Below are 26,379 nucleotides of genomic sequence, written 5' to 3'. Positions count from 1 at the left end.
TCGTTTACAGACAGGCTACTGTCAGCAACGCAACATAAGCAAAAACAATTCAATTTTGCTCTCTGTGCATGTTTGTTGTGTTGAAGCTAAGCATTAAATGAGTGAGTACAGTAGCGGGGCGTCTCTCTCCTTTGAGAGAGCCTGCATTTCACTCAGTAGGCTACCCCTAAAGTGAGAGTTTATCAAGCAAAATGACGAGTTCATTTGCTTTTAACATCGCACGTCCTGCGATGTGACTATCGCGCATGCGCACATCGCAATGTCGATGTGTAAACGATATATCGTGCAGCCCTAATATATATATATATATATATATATATATATATATATATATATATATAAAATAGATATACATACTGTATAATATAATTATTGTTATTATTAAGGGGTTCTACTCTGAAAATAATTTCATCAGTCAATTTCAGTGACCCGTGGTGAAAATATTGATTCAGAGGCTTCTCTTGGGCATGGAAAGGGTCAAATTTGTATTTATGTAACTGTCCTACACACACACACACACACGACACACACACACACACACCTTGATACTGTATATGTTTACTGTGAAATAACTGCAATACCTGACCCAAAGCCTTGTTTACATTGACCGGTACGGTATATAACTGTGCAATACCTGATATAATTTACACACTCTTTCAGCCGTCTTGTAATGACCGCAACATTTTTATGGCCATCACTACCATCAAGGTTGTCCACCCCTGGAGTTAAATCTCTTGTTATTCTTCCTTTCTTTTTTTCAGCAACTGTGGGTTTTTGACGACGAAGACATAGGAATGAATCTGAGGGAAATCACCTATGTTCCTGGATTATACAAAATCTTCGATGAAATTCTCGGTGAGTGGTTTGGCTTCGACACTATTATATGTCCCTTTAAAGGACTTTTACTTTGCAGTTTAGAGGTTGTTTTCTGTTTGCTCCATCTTCTGCTATTGCTGTGATCGCTGCGCTGCATACTTGCACTAAGTCAAATTCCTCGTTTGTAATCTGATTACTCACCGTGGCTATTAAAATGAATCTTGAATGATGTGCACAGTTGACCTAATAATTATTCACTTGTCAGTTGAGCCTGTCCATCTAACTAGGCGTCGGTGATTCAAGGCTTATTATTATGATTCAAATGTTACGGTCATTTAGTGAATGAGTCTGCTGGTTGGTGCTGCTCAGTAGCAGTGATATAGGACTGGCACTGTGAAGATTAGTTGCCCTCTAAGCGCTTGTCCATGTGTGCACTGTTTGCACTGCAGCCTGAATAGAGACATTTGTGAGAATTTAAAATCTGTTTGACAAATCATTCCAGTGGATTTGGCTTCCCTTATGTGAAAACAAAGTAGGCCTGCAGCAGAGGAGTGTCCCATTTCGTGCACATTGAGAGGCCATAGATTTACCCTATTTCTCCACTTGAAAGTGACATTCAAAACTTTATCCTAAACAAGAAACATGTTTTGGAATGACATGCATTGCAAACCTTGTATCCATGTGATTAATCATGGGGAAATTATATTCAGATTTATTATGTACAGTACAATAATTGAATATAGGAGAATTGTGAGTTGTTCTCACCTGGCACCTCTGTAGTATCCTTTGCTATAATAAAGCATTGCAGGCAGACCTGGTGGTGTTGTGTTCAGTTTACAGACATCATCTTGATTGATTTGTCGGTTTTGAAGTTCACAGTCGCTCACCTCTGCCATTTGGAGCCAACAGCATACATCTGAGCCTGGTTAACGTGCGTTCTTGTCTCACCCTGCCCTGAGTGCTCATCTTCCTAAACAAGGCTGGACGCTGGAGTTAACTTCACTTTGTTGTTTATGAGTGGACACTAGTAGTCACGACTCACCACCGCCTTAATACAGTATGTGAGTCACTGTTATTTGTTTTATGAGGCTCTAAGTTTAATAGGCATGCATTCATACATTCTGTCTCATCATAGATTCATGCATTCATACATTCTGTCTCGTCATAGACGCGTGGGCACGGGGGAAGGATTGTCGATTTAACCCCCGCAGTAAACACACACATCTGAACAGACGTCTAATGTACGGTACCTGCTTTTGAATCCCCAATCCTGTAGTGTAGAGCCGCAGCACCATCTTTTGGCGTCTTTAGTATTTTCTGCCATAGGCATTTTGTAAAAAAAAATATATATATATATATATATATATATATATTGTATATATATATATATATATATATATATATATATATATATATATATATATATATATATATATATATATATACAATATATATATATATATATATATATATATATATATATATATATATATATATATACTGTATATATATATATATATAATTATTATCTTCAATAATTGATCGTTAATTTTCCTGAATTTCGATTATGGCAATTTATTCAAAATGCCCATCCCTAGATCAAGGCCTTGAAAGTTTTCGAAAATAGACATGGGTCTTTGAAAATGCTTGAATTCATGTATTTTGTGCAAGAATATAAATAAATGTTATTTTTATATACTGTGTGTGTGTGTATATATATATTTTCCTTTGCTTAATGTGTAACACTGCACAGTTGAGAAGTGTTCACACATTTAAGCCTCTCTTTGTAATTGTTATCTGTGAGCTTCTGTAAAGCCTGCTAGTTCTCATTATAAACATTCTCAGTGTTGTAACAATAATTAACCTTGATCCGTGTCTCAAACTATGCCACGTTGGCTCCTTGAATTTGAGGGTATTGGGCCTGGAAGTCCTTAATAGTCCTTGAATTTGATGTTTAAGAACGTGTGGGAACCATGATAATTTGTCCTTGAAAAGTGATTGAAATCTATCATTACAAAAGAATAGCAACCCTGGGTACAACAGTGTAATTACCGGTAGGTTCAAATTGATGCTGTTGAACACGGCTCATCACAAGGGATTGATGTTTGTAATCGTTTTCCTCTCTGTGCACTTGGTTGATTTATCTATTTATAGCAGTAATTCAGCAATGACACCAGTTTCCTCTCTTTTGCTGTCTGTCCTTACAGTAGTAATCTGACTTAACTGTTCCTGCTATACTACAGCAGCCTAGAGAGAAACTATCGACAAAGCTTAACAAATATTTATTTGTTTATTTGGATGGGACAGTGCAAAATCAATGAACACAGAAACCATGGAACAGATAATAAAACCTGGAGCATAATAAAAGTGTAAAAATTGCCGGATTTAGCACGAGGCTAATTTCCATCCGTTGTCCCCGAAAGACATAAAACACAAGAAACATAAAACGTAAAACATAGGTAGCAGCAATACGTTCAAAAATCCGTAAAACATAAGTAGCAGCAATACACTCTAAAAATACATAGCAGCAATTACACTTACAAAAAATAAAAATACATAGTAGCAATACACAAAAAAAGAGAAGAAAGCATATTACCTGTGGACACATGACTGGTTGGATTTCAGCCATTGTTTAAGTCTACCTTTAAAAGTAGCAAGGGTGGGGCTGTCCCTTATGGAGACGGGGAGACTATTCCACGTTTGGCTGCCTTTTATAGACAGGACGTTCTGACCAAACGTGGTCAGTCTACGTTGGACCTTGCAGTCACCTCTGGTGTCTGACCTGGTGCCAAGTCCAGTGATTCTGTTTTTATGGATGACTTCCTGTAAAGGAGGGGGAGCTAGTCCATGTAGGCATTTGTAGAAAAAACAAGCACTCTTTAAGACCTTGAGATTTTCAAAGATCAGAAAGAGATTTTGTTCCAGAATGTTACAGTAGTGGTATGACAATGGTTTTCTAGCAAATGCCTTGATGGCTCTGTGATAAAGCTGTTCAATAGGTTTTATAACAGTGGCACCTGCAAACGACCAGTTTATATTATAAGTGATTGTATAGGTCATACTCATAGGTCATCATACTCATAATTTAGGACTCTATCCTAAATTGATTGCAGCACTCTGTATCTTGGACAACATTTTTGACACAGGAAACTCTTCTGAAAATGTCCAATAAGACTTATGAATCTGCTATTTTTCAGTGTATGCCGTTTTATTTTGACGCATTTCTCTCCTACAGTCAACGCAGCAGACAACAAACAAAGGGACAAAGGGATGAATACCATTAAGATCACCATTGATCCGTGAGTACAATGCTGTATAAAGTGTATACTAATTATGTAAGGTTTTTTTTTTCCCATCCGTGCTCGGTAATATGATTTCATCTGATTTTAATGGTTCAATATTTCAGATTCAGATTCAGATTCATTTATTAAGGACTGCACAACAAGTCGGCAGAATTTGCTTTCGGTACAGCAATTGTTAAGCACATGAATATGTGTCAGCATGAGACATTACAGTACATAGACAGACATATGACAACATAAATACAGAACATTCAAACATATACATTGCTGGAGAGGTATGCAGTGAGATTTCAGAGGTGAGTGGAGTTCAGAAACCTGATGTCAGTGGGGAAAAAACTGTTTTTGAATCGTGTTGTTTTGGTGGGGAGTGATCTGAAGCGCCGCCCAGAGGGCAACAGTTGGAACAGGTGATTGGCTGGGTGAGATGGGTCAGAAACTATTTTTTGTGCTCGTGTGATTGTCCGTTTGTGGTAGAGAGTGTCCAGTGATGGGAGTGGGGTACCTATAATTTTTGAAGCTTTTTTTATTATTAGTTGGAGTTTGTTGCGTGAGTTACTGTCCAGGTTGCCGTACCAGATGGTTATGGATGAGGTGAGGATGCTTTCTAGTATGGCTGTATAGAACTGGAGGAGCAGATTGGATTTTACTTTGAATTTTTTGAGCTGCCGGAGGTGAAAAAGTCTTTGATTGGCCTTTTTGATTATGTGACCGGTGTTGTGACCGGTGTTATTGTCCCAAATTTCCAAAGTACTATGGACCATTACATCCTCAAAAACAGTTTTATAAGTTAAGGTCTTTGTGTTGAATCATATTTTTCCCAATGGCGGATATCACCCCCCCCCCGTACATTCATCTGCTCTATTCTGTCTCCCCCAGTGAGTCCAACACCATCACTATCTGGAACAACGGCAAAGGAATCCCTGTGGTGGAGCACAAGGATGAGAAGATGTACGTCCCGGCTCTCATCTTCGGCCACCTTCTCACCTCCAGCAACTACGATGACGAGGAAAAAAAGGTCACAGGTAAGAGAAACCACGTTGATGTGTTTTCACATTCAGTTCCCGGTTTGCTGAATTTTAACCCCGGCAAATTATTTATTTTTGTTGTTTGGCACCAGGTGGAAGGAACGGGTACGGTGCTAAACTCTGCAATATCTTCAGTACCAAGTTCACAGTGGAAACCGCCTGCAAGGAGTACAAACATAGTTTCAAACAGGTGAGGAAGCCTCTCTATTTAATGGTGCTACAGGATAGCATTTTTAAAGCAATACTTCATTGCATGGGGTTTGGATAGGCTCGTAGAGGCTTCCAATCTTCTCTGTGATGGTGACATTTGTTTACAGTAATCATACTAATGTTTCAAAATGACATTTCCAATTTTAGTGACATCTTTAGAATTGCAATCAAATAGTTGCTGTTTTATAGGGTGTGTCTGTGTGACATCATATTTGAGGTAAGTTTGTGTTAATTACACCATTAGCGGTGTCTTTTCAGTCTTTGGTATGGTTGCCTCCACGTGGGTTTTCATTAATTTTTCTAATTGTCACAGGGTGTTGTTTTGTCAGACTCACGGATGTTTGGGATATGGCCTAATTCCACCTGATACAGCTAGGGTGTTATTATGATTTTGTTAAACTTCTGTAAAGTACATGTTTGTGGCACCAAGCAACTTGGAAATATTGTATTCAATTCAATGGCAAAAATAAATAATCTAAAATTGGACATAAGGTTTTCAGCGACAGCAGCCATTCCTTTATGTTACTCATGCTGTACACTTTCTGCCCTCAGACCTGGCAAAACAACATGAACAAGACTGCTGATCCCAAGATCAAGTTTTTTGACGGGGACGATTTCACGTGTGTGACGTTCCAGCCAGACCTGTCCAAGTTCAACATGGAGAAACTGGACAAGGATATTGTAGCGCTGCTCACCCGCAGAGCATACGATATAGCCGGCTCCTGCAAGGGTGTTAAAGTCATGCTCAATGGGAAGAAATTACCTGTAAGTACTATGTCCATACTTTGAAGTCAAAAGTTTGTCTCTGTTATACTGTATTAGTCTATTTGTATTCGTGTTTGACCAATATTAAAATGGTAGCACACGCTTGAATATTCTGTATTGTATTGTATTGTATTTATTTTGTTCATGCATCCAAAAGGCACATGCAGATTCACAGTTGAATACAGTACACAATGTAGGGCACATGAAATGGAGACCCCAAAGAAGCAAGAAATGCTTCCCAAGACATAAAAACGGCAAAACAGCCAATACAGTTACACCATACACACCCAGCCACTCATCCATCCACACACACAGACCAAACACCCGCACATACACACACACAGACGCACTTCTCCGTCTCTCTCCTCTCCTCTCTCTCTCTTCACCTCGTTTGCTCTCTCCTTTCTGCCACTGAAGGTGACTGGGTTTCGCAGCTACGTGGATATGTATGTGAAGGACAAGCTGGACGAGACGGGCGTGGCCCTGAAGGTGGTGAACGAGTCTGTGAATGAGCGGTGGGAGGTCTGCCTCACCATGAGCGAGAAGGGCTTCCAGCAAATCAGCTTTGTAAACAGCATCGCCACCACCAAGGTATCCTCACAGAGTCTGAACGTCAGCAACAGTCCATATGAGAGATGGACCAAGAGAATCTGAAGAACCTTGATCCATCTCCCACGCACTGAGAAACAAAGCTGTCACCATAGCCAGTAGCCATACTGTTATGGGCTTTATTTGAGAGTTCACAGTTGAGAAAGACAGTAAAGAGTGGGAGAGAGAGAGAGGGGTGATGATGAGGATGAAGTTCTCTCTGTTTTTGAGGGTCCATTAGTAAACTGTGCTCAACCAATTAAGAAAAGAGAAGTTATTGTACATCCGCTAGCTTGTTATGTAGCCTATTTTCTATTAATTTGTGATTATAATGACATTTTTGATTGAGGATTGTTATTTATAACTAGATCAAATTATTAAATAAGTATTGCACTTGTCCGTAAATGACTAAGTTGAGTAGAGTAGTACTTTGGTTGGTACTTGTATCCGCTGATCTACCTCATAATGTACTTGGTATTCAGAATAATTATTATTGGTGCATCTCTAGTCTAGTGTTTACGCAGTCAAGAACATGGATGTGGACTTGTAACACCGAGGGTGTGTTCATTTCAGGGTGGCAGACACATTGACTATGTGGTGGACCAGATAGTGTCCAAACTCATTGAGGTGGTGAAGAAGAAGAACAAGGCCGGAGTCTCAGTCAAACCCTTCCAGGTAACACGGCAAATGACCTGTGCAACATTTCAAATGTTTCTGGTTACTGTGCTGATTGTATTTTGTGTGTATTGTGTGTCACAAGTTGAATCACTTTCCGCTCGTTGAATCGCCTTCCTGCCATTTCTACTTCAGGTGAAGAACCACATCTGGGTGTTTGTGAATGCTCTGATTGAGAATCCCACCTTTGACTCCCAGACCAAGGAGAACATGACACTCCAGACCAAGAGCTTCGGGTCCAAGTGCCTTTTTTCCGAGAAGTTCATCAGGGCGGTAAGGACGGTTCATGTCGTCTGTGATCTGTTTTCGTTGCATCTCTTCTCGTGTCAAGTAAAAACAACTAGGCATCGATCATCAAGGGTTTGTCTCTTCTAATCACCCACAGGCGACCAATTGCGGGATCGTTGAGAGTATACTCAACTGGGTGAAGTTCAAGGCTCAGACTCAGCTGAATAAGAAGTGCTCATCTGTGAAGTACAGCAAGATCAAAGGCATCCCCAAGCTAGATGACGCCAACGATGCGGGTGCAGTAACATTGTGCTTATTTTTTTACTAATGATGAGTAAGGCTTTGAGAAGAAGTAACCATGGCCATTTGTGGTTTCTTGTATGTCAGTGAATATATGCAGGGTTGTTGCCCCATAAACTAAATCATAAATGTTGATGTTGATGCGAAGGGGTTTTACGGGAACATTTGATTCGTTTTAGCTATTCATTTGTGAATTTAGTAACTCTTGAAATGGTGCTCATAGGGAATTACAAGCCATCATCTGTTGTGTGCCCGTCCTTGTTTCTGTGAAGCACTTTGTGGCTGTAATGTCCTGAAAGATGCTATTGAAGACTAACACACTATACATCAATACACACTGATAACATCTGTCTTTAACTCGTGTGTGTGTCCTAGGTGGCAAGCACTCCTCTGAATGCACTCTCATCCTCACTGAGGGAGACTCGGCCAAGTCTCTGGCTGTCTCCGGGCTGGGGGTCATAGGGCGAGATCGTTACGGAGTGTTTCCACTAAGAGGCAAGATCCTAAACGTACGAGAGGCAACACACAAGCAGGTATGTCACCGGATCTTAGCGTATCTTCCCACAAGTCAGTCAAGATGGTAGAGGCTAACTAACCTAAATTCCTAAATAAATAATAGGCCCACTTTGTATTTTCTATCTGCCATCTAACATTCAACCCCTTTTGTCAACAGATCATGGAGAACGCTGAGATTAACAACATCATCAAAATCGTTGGCCTCCAATATAAGAAGAGCTATGAAGACCCAGAGTCACTGAGGTCCCTGCGCTACGGCAGGATCATGATCATGACCGATCAGGTGACCTACAGCTTCATAACTTTGTTTTCATTTAGTGCTGTTTGGCCAGTTGAAGTGATGACCTTTTTTTTGCATTCTGGTCTTCTCTCAGGATCAAGATGGATCCCATATCAAAGGGCTACTGATCAACTTCTTCCACCACAACTGGCCGTCTCTGCTGAAACATACATTCCTAGAGGAGTTTATCACACCCATTGTCAAAGTAAGGCAGTCAAATACACACACACATTTACCTACCAATACACCTGATTGCCTATATCAGCCATTCCAAAACTTACGAATGCTGCGGCCCATTTGGAAAACGGAAAGTCTTCTGTGGCCCACCCAACCCTTTAATCACAACTCTGATCAAGACATGAGGCTAAGATAAAGTATTTATTTCATAAACTGAATGTGGGCATGCAGGCAACGCAGTGCAAATTAATACTCCAGCATAATAGCAATGTTTATTGTTTCACTTTTGAAATAAAAATAATATTTTTGGTCATATCTGACACAGGCACATCGCAAAGTGCAGAAACAGAATAAAAGACAGCTATCACAGAATCAGTGGCAATAACAGTAACAGTTTGATTGTGCACTCACTAATAAGGATGTTCACGAATAGGCCAGCAGTAACAGTGTTTTAGGTGTGCAAAATCTGTGGTGCGATAATCTGAGGTTCAAAAGTGCCATCTTGGTTCATCTGGACCTCACTGGTGCTGATTCTGTATCTGTAGGTGAACAAGAACAAGCAAGAGCTGGCCTTCTACAGCATTCCAGAGTTTGATGAGTGGAAGAAACAGACAGAGAACTACAAAACCTGGCATATAAAGTACTACAAAGGTTTGTTAATCAGATATATTCAACCACCCAAACTCAAAAAGATGGCTCATGCCAGCCGCTGCTGTTGTTGGAAAAATATTTGTTTCAATAAATCCTTTTAAATTTGTGGTCTAGGTTTGGGTACAAGTACAAGCAAAGAAGCAAAGGAGTACTTTGCTGACATGGAAAAGCACCGGATCACGTTCAGATACAGCGGTGCAGAAGACGATGCTGCCATCACGCTGGTGAGTGTGAAGCTACTTCTGTACTGATGGCAGGCTATCTGACAAACTAGACTAGACTAAACTAGACTAATTGTGTACTTTAGGACTGATGTCATGTTCAGAACAAAATATCTTAAAAACCTTTCGAAAAGGCCTGGAAATGTATGTCACCTCTTTTTTCATGTGATTGTGAAACTTAGCTGGCAGAAATCTAATTACGGTAGCCACATTTTCCCAGGGACAAACACGGCAAATAAAAAAATGTGACATTAAAATCAGCATTTCCGATTGAAATCAGCATGCTAACATTGTGACACTGGCAACTGATGTTAATTGAAACATTGACAACATTGCAACAACAATGCATTGAACACCTATTCAATTCGGATCTTGCCAGATCGGTTGTCTATGGGAAACCCTTAACACAAATTGATTTTAATGCACGTTTTTTTTATTGGATTCCATACAAGTATATGAATATTTTTTCTAATTATCAGTGAAGAGTTTTGTGTCCTACGTGTATTAAAGTCCAAATGAGTAAGTAGACGTTGAATTGCAGTGTCTTTTTGTTGTTGTGCGCCAGGCCTTCAGTAAGAAGAAGACAGACGACAGGAAGGAGTGGCTGACGAACTTCATGGAGGACAGACGCCAGAGGAGGATGCATGGCCTCCCCGAGGTTTGTGGCTTTGCTGAGAGAGAGAAAATCTGCCACTGTAGGCAATGATGAGAAGAAGAAAGTCAAGATGTTTGTGTTAGATGTTTTGGTTTTGTGTTCTCCCACTATGAGAATTTTTTGGAATGAACACCACAAACTCTGTTCAATTAAGCATTGTACCCTTTGATTAGCTGGTATTTTGTGTGGTGCTCCCCAGATATTTTCTTGAAATTGAAATGATGCACTAAAAGACAAAGTCGGCCTAGATTTGTTGATATTTTGAAAATCCCTCTAGTTTGTTGCCCTGATAAAATGATAAAATGATAAAATGGCTTTAGCTCAGGAGGTAGAGCGGGTCGGCCAATGACGCAAGGGTTGGCGGTTCGATCCCCGCTCCCTCCCAGCTGCTGTCGTTGTGTCCTTGGGCAAGACACTTAATCCTCCTTGCTCCCGATGGTGTGTAGGCACCCTGCAGCGCTATATAAATGCAGGCCATTTACCATTTATACCACTGGTCTCTCTCTTTTTTAAACATTTTTTTTTCCTAATTTAATTTTTCATCTTCCAGCAATACCTGTACGGGACCCAAGCAAGGCACCTCTCCTACAACGACTTCATCAACAAAGAGCTGATCCTCTTCTCCAACTCCGACAATGAGAGATCCATTCCTTCCTTGGTCGACGGTTCGTACACCAACTCCCAGGATGCTTCTCTGTGAACTGTTTGTTCTGCTGTTTTGACGTTTGAGTACGAAAATGAGGAGGCTGGGAACTTTGTTGGTATTTGTTGAGCTCCCGTTGAAGGCCTCTTTCTGAGCTTGAGATGTAAGACTTCAAGCATCTCACGATACCATTGCATTTTAATACTATGGGATAATATGATACTTGACATAGTATCTAATTATATACAGTAACTGAACTTTGTGTTGATACAGTGTTTATTTTAGTGTTATGTTATATTGATGTGCATTGTTGATATGGATTAGGGGATGAATTGAGGCAAAGACTATTGGAATATTTCCAAGAGGCAAATTGAATGTAGCTTGTTTTGTGTAAATTGTTTATATTACCACAGAATTTGCACACTTGCAGATAATGTTACTTTTATAGAGCTTCTGTTGCTCCTTTATCAGAAAATGCACCCAATCAGCTGACAACAGGGGTTACAAGTATCGGTATGAAGACTTTGAGAATGAGTTTGAACAGGAGGTAGGGGTGTTGTTGATTGTTTTCATGCAGCCCATGTGACGTGTGGTCCCTTGTGATGCTGTGTGTTCTTCCAGGCCTGAAGCCAGGCCAGAGGAAGGTGCTGTTCACCTGCATGAAGAGAAACGACAAGAGGGAGGTGAAAGTGGCTCAGCTGGCTGGTTCAGTGGCAGAGATGTCCGCCTACCATCATGGAGAGGTACAGCGATATTACATCACACCTTTCCATATCCAACTCCTTCATTCTGCAGTCTTCCAGACGTGTGACAGTGTGTTGAGATCCATCTTAACAATGGGGAACATAAGCAGTTAGCAGGCAAGCAAGGTAGATTTGTTGCTCATTTGCTATTGATTTGTGTTTCTTTTGTGTTGGCTTTGTGACAGGTGTTTTATTGACTACAGTATTACTTATGCAATAAACCACGTAGGCTGTGATATAGTTATTTTTCAGGACAACTTGCAGATGTTGCATGCAAATGTGTTCAATTTCTTAATCAATAAAATATTCTTGTGCTAATACAGTCTTCGAGCACAAGCTAAATAATGTGTTTAAGCAACACGTTAGTGTTATGAGTGGTGTTTTTGGGGTTAGTGCATTACGATTTCAATTGTTATGCAGTTAAAGGTGTGTGTTTATTGGCTATTTTGACTCAGCCAATCATAATTGAGGAGTGGATGTTTTATAGACCTTTTTAATGATGGCCGGCTGCCAACCTAGCTAGCTGGCCTGTAGCGGTATTGCACCGATTTTGCTTACTACTTGCCAATGACCAAAACATTGCATTGCTTAAAGTGCTGAAGTTGTCAAAATTGCTTGTGTTTCTGTTGTCCATCTAGCAAGCCCTCATGCAGACCATCGTGAACTTGGCCCAGAACTTTGTGGGCAGTAACAACGTGAACCTCCTGCAGCCGCTGGGTCAGTTCGGTACTCGCATCAATGGAGGCAAGGATGCTGCTAGCCCTCGTTACATTTTCACCATGCTCAGGTAAGGCAATGATGGGAAATATTTTATTCTTTTGTTTACATCTGGTCTACATGGGCCATAGAAAAACATATACCGGTACCAGTATTTGCTTAGTGTAACTTACAGGAATTCGGCTGTTGGGAAATCCTCCACCAAGTTTTGGGCAGAATGCTCATCCCACTTTCTGTGGCTCTTTTCATCCCCATCTGTCCCCAACGTTAACATTCTGCAAAGCCACATATGGCGAAACAAAAAACAGAACGTTCTTGGTCTTCACTTATCCCCATCCCAAACAGCAGGGATGGCAAAACTTAAGTTAAAATGATCTTTAAATCATGGCACATGTCTATAACAACTGTCGCAATTCACATGAAAGAAATGCAAAATGTAAACAAAGAGCCAGAAACTCAAATCCCATAGGAATTGTCCTTAACGCACCACTTCAGACGAGTAACCATAATGGGTTCTGACAGAGCTTTCCCCTGCGCTGGTACAGCACTGATGCAATGGGTTTAGCCAAGCGACACCAGTATTTGCTTGATGTAGTTATTGGCAGTTGGGTAGATTTGTGTTGTTCAACTATGTAGCGGTTAAAATAGGATTTGAACGATAGGGTTTTTTGAAGACTGATAGTAATATGTTTGGGTCATACCAATATTCAGTGTTTTTAAATGTGACGGCCAATTGCTTTTTTATGACAAATGTGTGTTTGCGTGAAAATATTATTCTTGTCGGGGTAGAAAAGTCTGAAACGGCATGGGACACTAACACTCCATTGAAACCCAGGATGATATGAATATATCATAATCATGCATGATCAGATAACAATAGACCCTTCTCACGGGGGCCATTTTGTGTCGAAAAGGCAGGGTAAACACAGGTGCAAGCAGAACACTAATGAGGGTTTCCACCTTCCATGATTGGAATTTGGAAACCCTCATTAGTGTTTTGCTTGCACCTGTGTTTATGCTGTCTTTTCGACACAAAATGGCCCCCGTGAAAAGGGTCTATAGGTTTCATGACAATCAGTTCAGGTTAAGGGCTTCCTGTAGACAACCAGTTTAGTATTTATCAATTATACAATAATTATGTAATCAAACTGCATCATATCCGTCATATCGAAGGTGCATGATGTTTTCTTGATGGTTTTTGTAATAAAAGGCCAATATTGGCAATCATACTCGTCCAAATTGGATGAAAGTGTTATAATGGAAATCATTGTAATCTTCTTTTCTCATTCCCGCAGTCCGCTAGCTAAGTTGCTATACCCAGGGGTGGATTCCAACCTGCTCAAGTTCCTGTATGATGATAACCAGAAGGTGGAGCCTGAGTGGTACATTCCCATCATTCCTATGGTGCTGGTGAACGGTGCTGAGGGCATTGGGACGGGCTGGGCCTGTAAAATCGCCAACTATGACACGCGAGAGATTGTCAACAATATCAACCGATTGCTCAGCCACCAGGAACCCCTGCCCATGGTAAAGATTCATGAGGACTTTCAGACTTGAAATGAGAAACTACTTTCCTTTTGTACATTTTGTGTAGTTAAGCAATTAAAATAAAAAAAATCTCTCTGTGCAATTCCTTCCCTAAACAGCTTCCCAGCTACAAAGGCTTCAATGGGATTATCCACGAACTAGGTCAGAACCAGTATCTGATCAGTGGGGAGGTGATGGTCTTAGACAAGAACACCATCGAGATCACTGAGCTGCCAGTTCGCACATGGACACAGGTACTGGCTGCACACTTGATAATGGATTATATTGGCATGTTTTAAGATAACATTTAGATTTTACCCGGCGGCACAGTGGCTCAGCGGTTCGCACTGTTGCCTCACAGCAAAGAGGTCCTGGTCCAAATCTTGGTCCTGGTCCTTTCCTGTGTGGAGTTGGCATGTTCTCCCCGTGTTGGTGTTCTCGATGCTTACATACCATGTTATTAACGTGGATAACTCTTTGGTCTAGGCCTATAAGGAGTCTGTGCTGGAGCCCATGCTGCAGGGCACAGACAAAACGCCGGCTCTCATCAACGACTATAAGGAATACCACACCGATTCCACCGTCAAGTTTGTGGTTCGCATGTCTGAGGATAAACTAGCGCAGGCCGAGGCAGCAGGACTCCACAAAGTCTTCAAGCTGCAGTCCAGCCTCACGTGCAACTCCATGGTAAATCGCTTGTAACGCATGGAAAGTGTGTTGTTGGCCCATGAGTGAATCTATCATTCTTGATGGACGAAATGTTTACTCTTGCCTTGGTTCTGTGTGTAGTTGTAAATAATGTGTAGTTGTCTGTTTGTTAAACTATTACCAATATATTCACCTCTTTTATTAGGTGTTGTTTGACCACATGGGTTGCCTGAAGAGGTACGATTCAGTCCAAGACATTCTCAAGGAGTTCTTTGAGCTCCGGTTGCACTACTACAAACTGAGGAAGGACTGGTTGCTGGGCAGCCTGGGAGCCGAGGCGTCCAAACTGTCCAACCAGGCCCGATTTGTCCTGGAGAAGATCGAAGGAAAGATCACGATTGGTAAGAATACTGAAGATATTTAAGCATCGCCTTAAGTTTCAGCTTCTTATGTTGCAGTGAGTAGAGATGGATATTTTGCATTAATTGGTGACTACACCTAACCTTTGTACAGAGAACAAGTCCAAGCGAGAACTGATCCGGATGCTGGCCCAGAAAGGCTTCGAGTCAGACCCAGTGTTGGCCTGGGCAAAGGCCCAGGAAAAGGTACAGATATCTGTCATTTAGATTTAGATTGACATTTACACACAAATAGAGTGCTATAATAGTTTGACTGATATTTTTGGATTTAAGAGCCGATATTTTGTGCTCAGTCAATGTATTTTCTGTGCTGTGATTGGATGATTTCATTTTGTTTCTTTGTCTGACAGGCTCAGGATGAAGTAGACCGCGATGGCAGCGGCAGCGACAGCGACAGCTCGATAGACTCCGGCTCGTCATCGGGGCCCAACTTTAACTACATCCTCAACATGCCTCTGTGGTGCCTGAGCAAGGAGAAGGTGGACGAGCTGCTTAAACAGAGGGACCACAAGGTACTGTAGTGTGTACTCACCAGCTTCCTCATTGTTTTAGATGAAAATTCAGATTTTATAGTGCAAGAAGATCCACATTTGACCGGCATTCATTAACAATGTGAATGTGTGTTGATGTGCAGAGAGGAGAGCTGCACGACCTTCAGCAGAAATCTTCTGAGGACCTGTGGAAGGAGGACCTTGCAGTCTTCGCCGAGGAGCTGGATGTAAATACTCGTTCTTTCATTGCTGTAATCAGTGCTTCACACTGTCATAGCATCAGAGTGAACTTCCTCAGAGCGCCGAAGCAATATAGCTGTGTGTTCCTCTTTTGTTATAACTGAAGCTGCCATACAATTTCAAAACAAGGGAACAGACTGTGAGTAGAGCTTGGCAACAAATGTCCAACAACGCGAGTCCAAATGTGCAAGTGTGGCAGATCTATTTCACTAAATATGGCTCAGTACACCCTCCAGTGGTTAGAATGAGCAACTGCCGTTCATTTGGAGATGCAGCTTTGTTCAAGGACATTTTTAAAAATTGCGCAGTAGACTGAGGGAAGCTCAAACTGGGTGCAGAATTACTGTGACATTGTGGAGTCAATTTAGAGTAATGAGGAGAGCGGATCTGTTTGTTGCAGCTCCCTGAGGGAACACTTGTTGCTTGAATGCATAAGGCTGCATTCACATTGGGTCAGACGATCAGGCAATTCACCGCAGTGTTGTACGTCTGTGTGGGAATGTCACTACTTGGTCCGTTTGTGTGACGTCATGTTGTGTACTTTAACCCTCCGTTGTGTTTTGGTCATTCATGCTGCTGGCATTTGATCGCCATGCTAATTGTAGCACGAGTAGAAATAATGTTACTAACCCGAAATCCCAATTTGAAGAGCGACAGTAGCCAAGCTGCTGCACGGCAATTTGTATGTTTTTGTACAGGGCAGGGTTGTACAGCTCTGGCCAACTCATCACAATCGCCGGCTACGTGATTGGCCACCGGAGTGTGCTGGTCGGGTTCTGTTTCTGAAAGGGTCGAATATTTTCAACGTCTCCAGCAGAGGGGCACTCCGTTCTTGCCGCACTAGAGGAAAGGCGTCTCCGTGCTGCCCTCACTTTCCTTCTCGCCATCACAGCCACACTAACCTGAATGGTTTAGGGAGGAGCCCGAGTACTTCCTGTTCACATGCTTGAACTGTGCTCTCCACATCCTCAGAGACTTCCTTTGAATGTGGGATCAATGAAGCATAAAATGTCAAGGGCTGCTCTCACCTCAAGATCACTATGTCTGGTTAAGAGATCATCTTTTATGGCCCATTTAATCCGTTTAGTCAGAGCTTTGTCGCGCACTTTCCCACTGAGCATGCCCTGTAGGTGGCTGAGTACTGGATTAAGAGATGAGACTGTCACACACTTTTCGGCTGTCAGGGCATCAGTAAAGTCTAAAGCGGCAGTTATAGGCTCCATGTCCGCGGGGTCTTCTGCAGTCTGCATGACAGATTTTGTCATCAGAGGGCTTACGCGAAGGCTCTGTGTGTTTTTGTACCGCAAAGTCAATCTTAGGTTGGATATTTGACAATACTGTACAGTACATCGGAGTGATTATCTGTTGAATATCCAACCTAAAACTTATTTCACCATGGTCATTCATTTTTGCAATAGTTCAGCTCAAGCACTCATAGCTCTCCCCTTCTTGTAGCAACTTTTTTGCTAATCCCACAGTTGTTTACCTGCTTTTCAGATGTGCTATTTAGGCTAATTGGCATCTCTCACAACCTCCCTCCCTCTCTCCCCTCATCCTCCCTCCCTCCCTCTCTCTCTCTCTCTCTCTCCACGCATCCTCCCTCCCTCTCTCCCCTCATCCTCCCTCCCTCCCTCTCTCTCTCTCTCTCCACGCATCCTCCCTCCCTCCCTCTCTCTCTCTCTCTCTCCATGCATCCTCCCTCTCTCTCTCTCTCCACGCATCCTCCCTCCCTCTCTCCCCTCATCCTCCCTCCCTCCCTCTCTCTCTCTCTCTCTCTCCACGCATCCTCCCTCCCTCTCTCCCCTCATCCTCCCTCCCTCTCTCTCTCTCTCTCTCCATGCATCCTCCCTCTCTCTCTCTCCACGCATCCTCCCTCCCTCTCTCCCCTCATCCTCCCTCCCTCTCTCTCTCTCTCTCTCTCCACGCATCCTCCCTCCCTCTCTCTCTCTCTCTCTCTCCCCTCATCCTCCCTCTCTCTCTCCACGCATCCTCCCTCTCTCTCTCTCCACGCATCCTCCAAGTCCAAGCCGACTCCAAAAACGAGTCTAAACGGAACCACTACTCGTCCGTGGTGTCCACAGCTGTCCATGTACTTGTACTATAACCAGAGCCTGATAGTGGCTTCAACTAATGTGCTCCTTTATTTTGTTTGTCAGAAAGTAGAAGCCCAGGAGCGTGCGGACCAGAGTGTAGGAAAGGGCACCAAACTGGTGAAGGGCAAGGTGGGCAAGCCCAAGGTGAAGAAGCTGCAACTCGAGGAGACCTTGCCCTCGCCATATGGCCGCAGGGTGGAGCCACCGACTCAGCCCATGAAATCCGACTCCACCAAGAAACTACCCAAAAAGAAGAAGGTAGTAACTCTTCTTTTTCCTTTGTTTTTTATCTCAGAAAACTAAACTATAATTTTCATCTTTTTTTGGAGATGAATCCATACAAAATGATATGAAATCACATGGCGTGTTTTGCTCTCAGGGTGACGGTGACATTGCAGTGAAGCTGGAGCTGGATGAGGATGGTCTGGGTGGGGAGGGAGGAGCCATGGGAGACTCTCCGGTCAAAGCCAAGACTCCACGTGTGAAGAAAGAGAAGAAAGAGCCCGGTCAGTACGCCTTTCCTCAGCCCAAACCTTTAGTGTTTCACTTGAGTCTCACTAATACGTCAAGCTAGCTTTTCATCAAGCTGTGTTTATCAGAGTTATGGTGTATTGAGTTAGAAAGTTTTTAGGATTGTTTGATGTGGTATGTGAGAATTGAAAATTGTTGAAAAGTGTCTCTGGACGTTGTGCAATGCTGTAAAATATCCGTACACCATAACCTTCCAGAAACGCCATAGTGCTGTTTCTCCCATGACTCGGTCTGTGGTTATATGACTATTTGTTGGTGTATTAGAATAAGTGCTATATAGTAATTATATTTATTTATTTTCATCTTTGGACAGTCTGCGATATGGCTGCCATTAACTGACACCAAAACAACAACTCCCTCAATACTAATTCTTGAAAAATTGGAAAATGTGTTTAGTAAGCCTATATATTCACCTCAACCAACTTGGCAACATTTCAAAAGTTTGATGAAATTTCAGTTGATAGTTTGGATGGAAACATAGTAATAATAATAACTGTATGACGATGCAGTGAGAAAATCCTGGCAACCAGGAGCTTGTCAGCCCTTACATACTGAGATGCTCAGCATGGCAGTGAGTTAGGATGAAGCAAAAGGCTGAGAATGTGTTGAACACTGTTGATAATGTGTTGAACTCTGTTGATAATGTGTTGAACTCTGTTGATAATGTGTTGAACTGTTTTGCAGGGGCTCCTCGAGTAAGAAAGCCCCGGGAACCCAAAGCTCCCGCTGCTAAGAAGGTGAAGAAGCGAAACCCCTGGTCTGATGAAGACTCCAAATCGGAGGACGACATGGAGGAGGACAAACCCGTCATCCCCAGAGACACCAAGTCTCAGAGGGCATCAGGTAGGCCTGGGAGATATCAACAACATATCACAATATTTGCAATATGTGTCATGAGCCTCATTCTTTTGGGGTTTGAATTTTGATTCATGTTGATTTGGGAAATGGAAAACTACATAAAAAAGGCAATTCCTGTATATTTGACCCCATAGGATAGTACAAGAAAGTGTTACTTAAAGTACTATCTGAGCTAAGCACAAATTCATGAAAATTGCATTGCAATAGGTAAGTATGAGGCTTATGGCAATGCTTAATATGTGAAATCAAAATATTTGATTTTGTCATGTGTAGCCACATGTCTTGACGGTTTCCACATTTTGTGTTTCTGACTACCTCTAACAGAAAAAAAAATCTGTGGGACTTTCCCGTAACATATTAAATATAGTCATTAACGTGAATGTGAATGCAGATGGCTATGGTGGAAGTTTTGAATGGAAATTAAACGTGGATTGTTGACTATTATTATTATTATGATGTCACAATCTCCCTGTGAAGACAAATCGTGACCAAAATGTACCCGATGACGATGTAAGATGATCTTATGCCTAGCATACAATGTGACTGTCCTCCTGCCACCTGCGGGTGAATAGAATGTCTGAACTCCCTCTACATTTTCTGAGTCTGATTGGCTGCCGTTGCCAAGATGAGTCTGAGGTTGCACGCAGTCTGATGCAACCCATCTGCAATAGGAATGATTATAGAAAAAACAAAATATGATTTGACAGGCAAACGTCTTAAAATAAACTGCGCTCCTGTCTTGTCTTTCAGCTTCCAAAGCCAAATACACGTTTGATTTCTCCGAGGAGGAGGAGGAGGACAATGAAGAGGAGAACGGCGATGAGGACGATGTGGCCGATGTGGCCTCCTCTCCGGTGAGGTCCTACAAGGACGACTTACCCGCCTCAGAGACCAAGAGACCAACCTACAATGACCACGACGATGAGGATGAAGAAGAGGAGGACGACAGCTATCCTCCTCCCAAACAGACGACCACGTAAGTCTTAAAGTCCAGGAAGTCACTGGAACACGTGGGGGACTTTTTTTTTTTTTTTAAGTTGTATGTTGAATCGTGAATACTTTGTGACTCCCCCTGCTGTTCTTTCTCTGAAGGTCCGCACCAGCAGCTAAGAAGAAAGAGTCGGCCAGCATCTTCTCCTCCTCCAAATCGGCCTTCTCTGAAAAAAGCAATGACAGTGGTGAGTTAGGGAAACCGGGTTGTCGCAGCAGCAAAATAATAAGATTGACATCATCATGAGCGTGTGCAAAACCGCAACTGCAAGTTTTTCATGGACGGCAATAATCAACTATGGACCTTATTCTAAATAAGACAATATTTTGATTAAGCTGTTTACATGAGATATAAAATAGTCCATTCATACTGTATTCCTCTTTACATGCCATAGAGCATAGTCCGATTCATGACTGAAGATGCACGTCCACATGACATCCCTACGTCCTACATCCAAGTTTCCTTCCTGAATTGAACCTGAAACCCTTTCTGTCATGTGTTATGTCATCGTGTTAGGCGCAAGATGTCGGTACTTCTTGCGGCAGTCATCTTTTCTTCTGTAAACACGTGGCGCAACACTCGCTGGAAGCTAGAGCATGCGTCATGAAGCAGTTTGACTGCCGTACATGTCGCAAGATGCGGCGAAAACGCCGATAGGAGGTCATAGTGCGATTAAGGTGTTTACATGTCTACAATGCACTTCAATAATGACTATAAGATCGGAATATTTCTTACTCCCACTATGACCTTATTCAGGTTAAGGTAATCAGAAAATGCTGTTTACATGGCATTGTCTTATTCAGAGTATTGTCTTAAATGGGTTAATATCAGAATATTGCAGAACATGTAAACATAGTCAATGAGACATATTAGATATGTTAGAAATGTCAATTATATTTACATTAGCAAAAGATCATACAAATGTACAGAAGGTGTCACCTCATCAAATACATTGTTTCCAGCTGCAGAGGACATGTGCAGAACCTGCAGATTTGACTAGCTGTTCAGCTTATCAGAAGCATCCAGATTAGGGGTGTCGCGGTACATGTATTCATCCCGTGAGTTCACGGTACGGGCATCACGGTTCGGTACGTGAAGCGACACGACGAATACGTCAAATCCAGAAGGTGGTAGTAAAGCACCTAAACGATATTTAAACGCCATTGAATTGAATTGAATTGTACGCCACAGAAGAAGACACACCAAAACAACCCAAGGGCCATAGAAATCCACGTTCACTGAATGGAACGTTTTGTGGAGAGGAAACATTACCGGGGGTCGCTCCAGAACAGACAGAACAAACCACAACAATATTGAAGCGTCCAGCTGCTCTCCCATTACCGTCGTCAAAAAAGTGCAGAGCAGTATCCTAATGACTTTTATGACTCAGGCGATAAGCTGTTTTGCTAATTCTGTCAACATCAAGCCAACGAGGTAAGCTTGCTAATGTAACGTTACGTAGCCGCGACAAAGTCCTTTATAGTTGCACGTTGCGGCTAAATGTTACATGACACTGACAAAGCTGTTAACTTGTAAACAAGCAACTTACATCGCGTGGGATGACAAGCAAGATGCGGTGAGGAAGAGGGGATGACTCCTTGTCATGACCGAACGTAATCATTATGGTAAACAAAACTCGCCTCCAATAACGTTAAGGCGCTGACAGGGTTCTTTCCCGTACTTACTGGGAAAGTGAAACCCACCCCGCTGTCTGTCAGACAGTGGGGGAGGGGTTGGTGGGAGTATTAGGCTACTCCACACATGCGCTCTGTTTACAAACTTGTGTACAATAAAGATTTAAGGTGGGTGAAATGCCTTTGCCCTGTCAAACAGCTGGAATACAGACATCTGAGAGGGAGGCGCACCCCACACTTTGAAAATCTCTGCTCTAGAGTAAAACCTTTTTGTATGGATTGCCTAGATCTTATTAAATAGTGGACATTTATTAATTCCCACTTATTAGACACTATTTCTGATGGTAAATTGAGCGTAAAAAGCAAAACACAGAATTCAGAAAAATTCAAAGGGAAAAAAACAGAATTTGGGATTTGTTGCTTTTTTCCCCCGTTGTACCGTATTCGTACCGAACCGTGACCCCAAAACCGAGGTACGTACCGAACTGTGACTTTTGTGTACCGTGACACCCCTAATCCAGATGGAGGCACCATATGGTAGAGAACAGTGACAGCCCTAATCCAGATGGAGGCACCATATGGTAGAGAACAGTGACACCCCTAATCCAGATGGAGGCACCATATGGTAGAGAACAGTGACACCCCTAATCCAGATGGAGGCACCATATGGTAGAGAACAGTGACAGCCTGATGGCAGCACGTTAACAGTGGGCTGACTTTGTCTTGCAGACGGGTCCAAGTCTGACAGCGACGAGGACAACGGCCCGGTCTTCTCCTCTTACTCCAGCAGCTCTGCATTCGACAAACCATCGCCAGCAAAGAAAGGTAATGCCTCGTCACCTCCACCAGAGGGAGCTCTAATGCAACTTAACAGCAAACACGACTGACACTATGGACAATGTCCATGGTGTCAGTGTCTGATGATTGTGTTGTAAGAAACGTTTATTTTTCCAATGGGCTTACAATGTGCTTCAAGCAACCCAAACCTGTTAAGTCTTACCACAAATGTAATCATTTTATTTTTTATGCATAAGCCGTTTTTTAATAGGTCGGTTTTTCTGTGTGTATCCGAACAGCCAAGAAGCCCTCCGATGCAGCTCCAAAACCTAAGAAACCACCAGCACCCAAAGCAAAGAAACCAGATAAGTCCATCTTCGACTCCGACTCGGATACTGGGTCCAAGAAGCCCGCACCAGCTCTTAAAGGTACTGCCAGCTCTTATGGACCCCGCCCCTCCCGGCACATCCTTGTGGTGGTAAACGGTGTTTCTGATGACAGATTGTTTTGTGTGAACTCTGCAGGTAAATCCAGGCCGAGGAAGAGGAAGCCGTCCGGCTCTGAGGAAGAAGACTACAGTCCCATGAAGAAGCCGGTAAAGCCTGCCAGCAGAGTGAGTTTGCTTTTCTTTTTGGATGTGCAGTGTTGCTGTGGCCCTGCTTCTATTAATGCATGATAATAATAATAATAATAATAATTGATAATTAATATAATTGACACTCAAAGCGCTTCACATATCAGGGGAGGGAGGGGGAGGGAACTCAACTCATCCACCACCATGGGCATCGGAGAGTGGGAAAGATTGAGAACAGGATGAGTGAAGGTCCTTAACCAGTCTTGAAATGTCTTTAGTTGAGCTATCTGAAATGAAGGCCTTGAATACTGATGGTGCAGCCTTTGAGATGGATGCACCATTAGATCTTTTCCTCTCTCTCAAAGTTCAAAGGTCCTGAACAATGCCAGTAAAACGCACCGACATAAATCAATGTCCATAACTTGTCCATAACACAATTTAAGTACAGACATTCAATACTACAGTATAGTGGCTTGAATCAGTGGAGAAATGTTTGCCTACAGTATAACAATGCCTTGCACCTGGGCACTGACCAAATATTCACTGGTCAAACCGCTGCTGTAGGAGTTTTTAACAATGTACATCTTGGAAAATCCAGATTTACAATCGATATGTGGAACCAAACATGGTGAGCACAAGAAGTGGAGCGGTAATGTGTCGTTTGTTGCCAGGCAACCAAAGTAGTGCGGAGTTCAGTTGTTCAGAATCCGCACAAGTTTAACTATTCTGAACTCTTTGCGCAATCAACCACTGCAGAAAAATCTGTGATCCACCGCACGGTGAGCGCGGACTCTGCACCCCTTCAATATTCAATAGGAAAATAGTGGCAGTTTGAGCAGACGGGCACGCAGCACACACAAGTGGCTCTGTGAAAGTAAAAATCAAGGATGGTTAACTTGCGCTCTGCAGTGTATGTTACACATGCACCCACAGCCTCCCGCACACAAGTAAATCCACGTTTTCAATCACACAACGCCTCAGACACTAGTGTGACACTCAAGGTCCGGTCCAGATGGATTTGTAGTTCTGTCCAGATCTGGGCAGCAATCCGGAGTTTGAGAAGACCAGCTATACTGTAAACGCAAAAGCATCACACACTGGACTGGTTGGTAAGCATGAGCTTGATGTGTGTACTGATGTCACCTGACAGGATTTCTGGGTATTGGAGTGCTCAAAGTCCCAAGCAGTTACCCCTCGCTGGCACTTATGGCCGCCAAGGCACAAAATGGCCTAACGCAGCTTAAATGCAGTAATGTAAATAGTAATGACCAGTCATAGAGCTATAAGAGTTGTGTCATCTCCATTCACTCCAATGGACCAGTTCCCCCCCCCCCCCCCACCACAATAGTTCCCGGAAGTAAGGTTCTGGATTAAGCAGCACTGTAGAGTTGCAGCAGAATGGACCGTTTGTGATGTACTTTAAAATAATCAAATTGTATTATTATTATTATTAGCATTGTTTGATGCATTCAAACGTCCTTCCTGGAACTATCCCCCCGCATATACTATAGCTGAGTCACGCTGGCGCCACCTCTCTCTTCAATCACTCTGGTAATAACTAAGTGGTTTCTTCTCACCCTGTGTAGAAGCCGAAGAAGGCCCCATCAGACGATGACGACGACATGGACAGCAACAGCCTGAGCCTCAGCATGATGGACAAAGCATCCCGTGACCGTCCGGGCCGGGCCAAGAAGGAGGTCAAGTACTTCGCCGAGTCAGACAACGAGGAAGACGATGACGACGACATGATGTTCGACTAAAGCTACCATCCCCTTCACACACACTCCGCTCATATGGAAAGTTTCTCCCCTTCTGTGTGTTCCCACAGACTTTTGTACATTTCTTCCCTTTCATTTTATTTACTTTAATGGTGACGTTCAATGATTTTTTAATGTGTAGGTGTTTTACACTTTTTCTTATACATATACAGTTGTTTTTTTAATTCTCATTATTAATATGTTATGTATTTGTCCGAAGCGGCTTTTAGAAGTTTAGAATGCCGTGCTTTAGCACATTTCAATTGTTAAAAAACGGTGTACCTTTTTGAACATGATGTTGAAAGTAAACGATGAAATGTAAATGTTGTGGCTGCCCTGGGACTCTTTCATGACTGAACTTAAACAGTGATGTAGCTACAGACAGTGATTTAGTTTAGTTACAGACAGTGATGTAGTGCTTAGACAGTGATTTAGTTACAGACAGTGATGTAGTGCTTAGACAGTGATGTAGCTACAGACAGTGATTTAGTTTAGTTACAGACAGTGATGTAGTGCTTAGATAGTGATTTAGTTACAGACAGTGATGTAGTGCTTAGACAGTGATTTAGTTACAGTGATGCAGTGCTAAATACAGGAGGCTAAACTATAGTCTGACTCAACAGAAGCAGGCTGCTGGTATAAGCTCTGCTATTGGCTCCTACAAGTTCAGTTGGAGCCAAGGGAAATCCCTTTCTACTCCCTGCGTGTCCGCTCTCAAATGCCTCCTCATCTCGCACGCAGTATGGAATTAGATTTCAGCAATTTCCAGGTCTGGATAAGTATCGAAAAAGAAGAGTATGGAAAAATATGTTTCCAGACTATTACCCTTACTGTTTTCTGAAATATAAAATTCAGAATTTCTAAAACTAAATTGATCATACAAGCAGAGTGTTTTTCATGGTTGGTAACAGAAAAAAAAGCAAGGCAAGAAGTATGGCATTTGACTGAACGCACACTCCCTCAGCTGCCTCTATGCCTGTACGTTACAGCCAGCAAACAGCTCTGCCCCAAGCACCTTATAACTACCAAATCCAGACATCCACAACCAATATCTGCCGCATCTAAAAAATAATACAGGTTAATCATTATCGTACTAAAATTATATACATTGAACTTGTTGGTGTTGGAAGTACCTAGAGACACTTGTATCTGGCAACATAATAGCCCACATAGTCATAATGTAACATAAACACAAGGTAAAACGCCCAGGAAACGTCAATCCGAAAACAACGTACACAATAGTATTTTAAAATAAATATATTTTATTACTTTGCCAGGACAGTTCATGGTAAAGTTAAACAGTATATGAACATAAAAAGCATTGTTA

General features: G+C 42.3%; 1 protein-coding gene across 1 annotated transcript in view; it reads left to right on the top strand.

The window, feature by feature from the left end:
* top2b (DNA topoisomerase II beta) overlaps positions 1-25,357 on the top strand; it is a 29,436-nt gene extending 4,079 nt beyond the window's left edge. Inside the window, exons 3-36 of the mRNA XM_083646259.1 lie at positions 762-855; positions 4,052-4,115; positions 4,995-5,140; positions 5,236-5,333; positions 5,906-6,118; positions 6,536-6,709; positions 7,280-7,381; positions 7,517-7,654; positions 7,767-7,905; positions 8,285-8,442; positions 8,583-8,708; positions 8,800-8,910; positions 9,428-9,533; positions 9,648-9,757; positions 10,320-10,412; positions 10,960-11,074; positions 11,674-11,795; positions 12,434-12,582; positions 13,808-14,039; positions 14,159-14,293; positions 14,526-14,726; positions 14,893-15,088; positions 15,201-15,292; positions 15,457-15,618; positions 15,741-15,824; positions 17,994-18,188; positions 18,310-18,436; positions 19,146-19,304; positions 20,070-20,295; positions 20,412-20,497; positions 22,674-22,769; positions 23,021-23,149; positions 23,246-23,334; positions 24,882-25,357. Coding sequence (XP_083502385.1) covers positions 762-855; positions 4,052-4,115; positions 4,995-5,140; positions 5,236-5,333; positions 5,906-6,118; positions 6,536-6,709; positions 7,280-7,381; positions 7,517-7,654; positions 7,767-7,905; positions 8,285-8,442; positions 8,583-8,708; positions 8,800-8,910; positions 9,428-9,533; positions 9,648-9,757; positions 10,320-10,412; positions 10,960-11,074; positions 11,674-11,795; positions 12,434-12,582; positions 13,808-14,039; positions 14,159-14,293; positions 14,526-14,726; positions 14,893-15,088; positions 15,201-15,292; positions 15,457-15,618; positions 15,741-15,824; positions 17,994-18,188; positions 18,310-18,436; positions 19,146-19,304; positions 20,070-20,295; positions 20,412-20,497; positions 22,674-22,769; positions 23,021-23,149; positions 23,246-23,334; positions 24,882-25,055 — 4,641 coding nt within the window. The 3' untranslated portion in view covers positions 25,056-25,357. The remainder of the gene's footprint in view (positions 1-761; positions 856-4,051; positions 4,116-4,994; positions 5,141-5,235; positions 5,334-5,905; positions 6,119-6,535; positions 6,710-7,279; positions 7,382-7,516; positions 7,655-7,766; positions 7,906-8,284; positions 8,443-8,582; positions 8,709-8,799; positions 8,911-9,427; positions 9,534-9,647; positions 9,758-10,319; positions 10,413-10,959; positions 11,075-11,673; positions 11,796-12,433; positions 12,583-13,807; positions 14,040-14,158; positions 14,294-14,525; positions 14,727-14,892; positions 15,089-15,200; positions 15,293-15,456; positions 15,619-15,740; positions 15,825-17,993; positions 18,189-18,309; positions 18,437-19,145; positions 19,305-20,069; positions 20,296-20,411; positions 20,498-22,673; positions 22,770-23,020; positions 23,150-23,245; positions 23,335-24,881) is intronic.
* The last annotated feature ends 1,022 nt before the right edge of the window (positions 25,358-26,379 follow it).

The sequence above is a fragment of the Poromitra crassiceps genome (genome assembly GCF_964638095.1).
Source record: "Poromitra crassiceps genome assembly, chromosome: 11".
Taxonomy (NCBI): Eukaryota; Metazoa; Chordata; class Actinopteri; order Beryciformes; family Melamphaidae; genus Poromitra; species Poromitra crassiceps.
The sequence above is the reverse complement of the archived record's forward strand: the minus strand, read 5'-3'. Positions and strand labels throughout refer to the sequence as shown.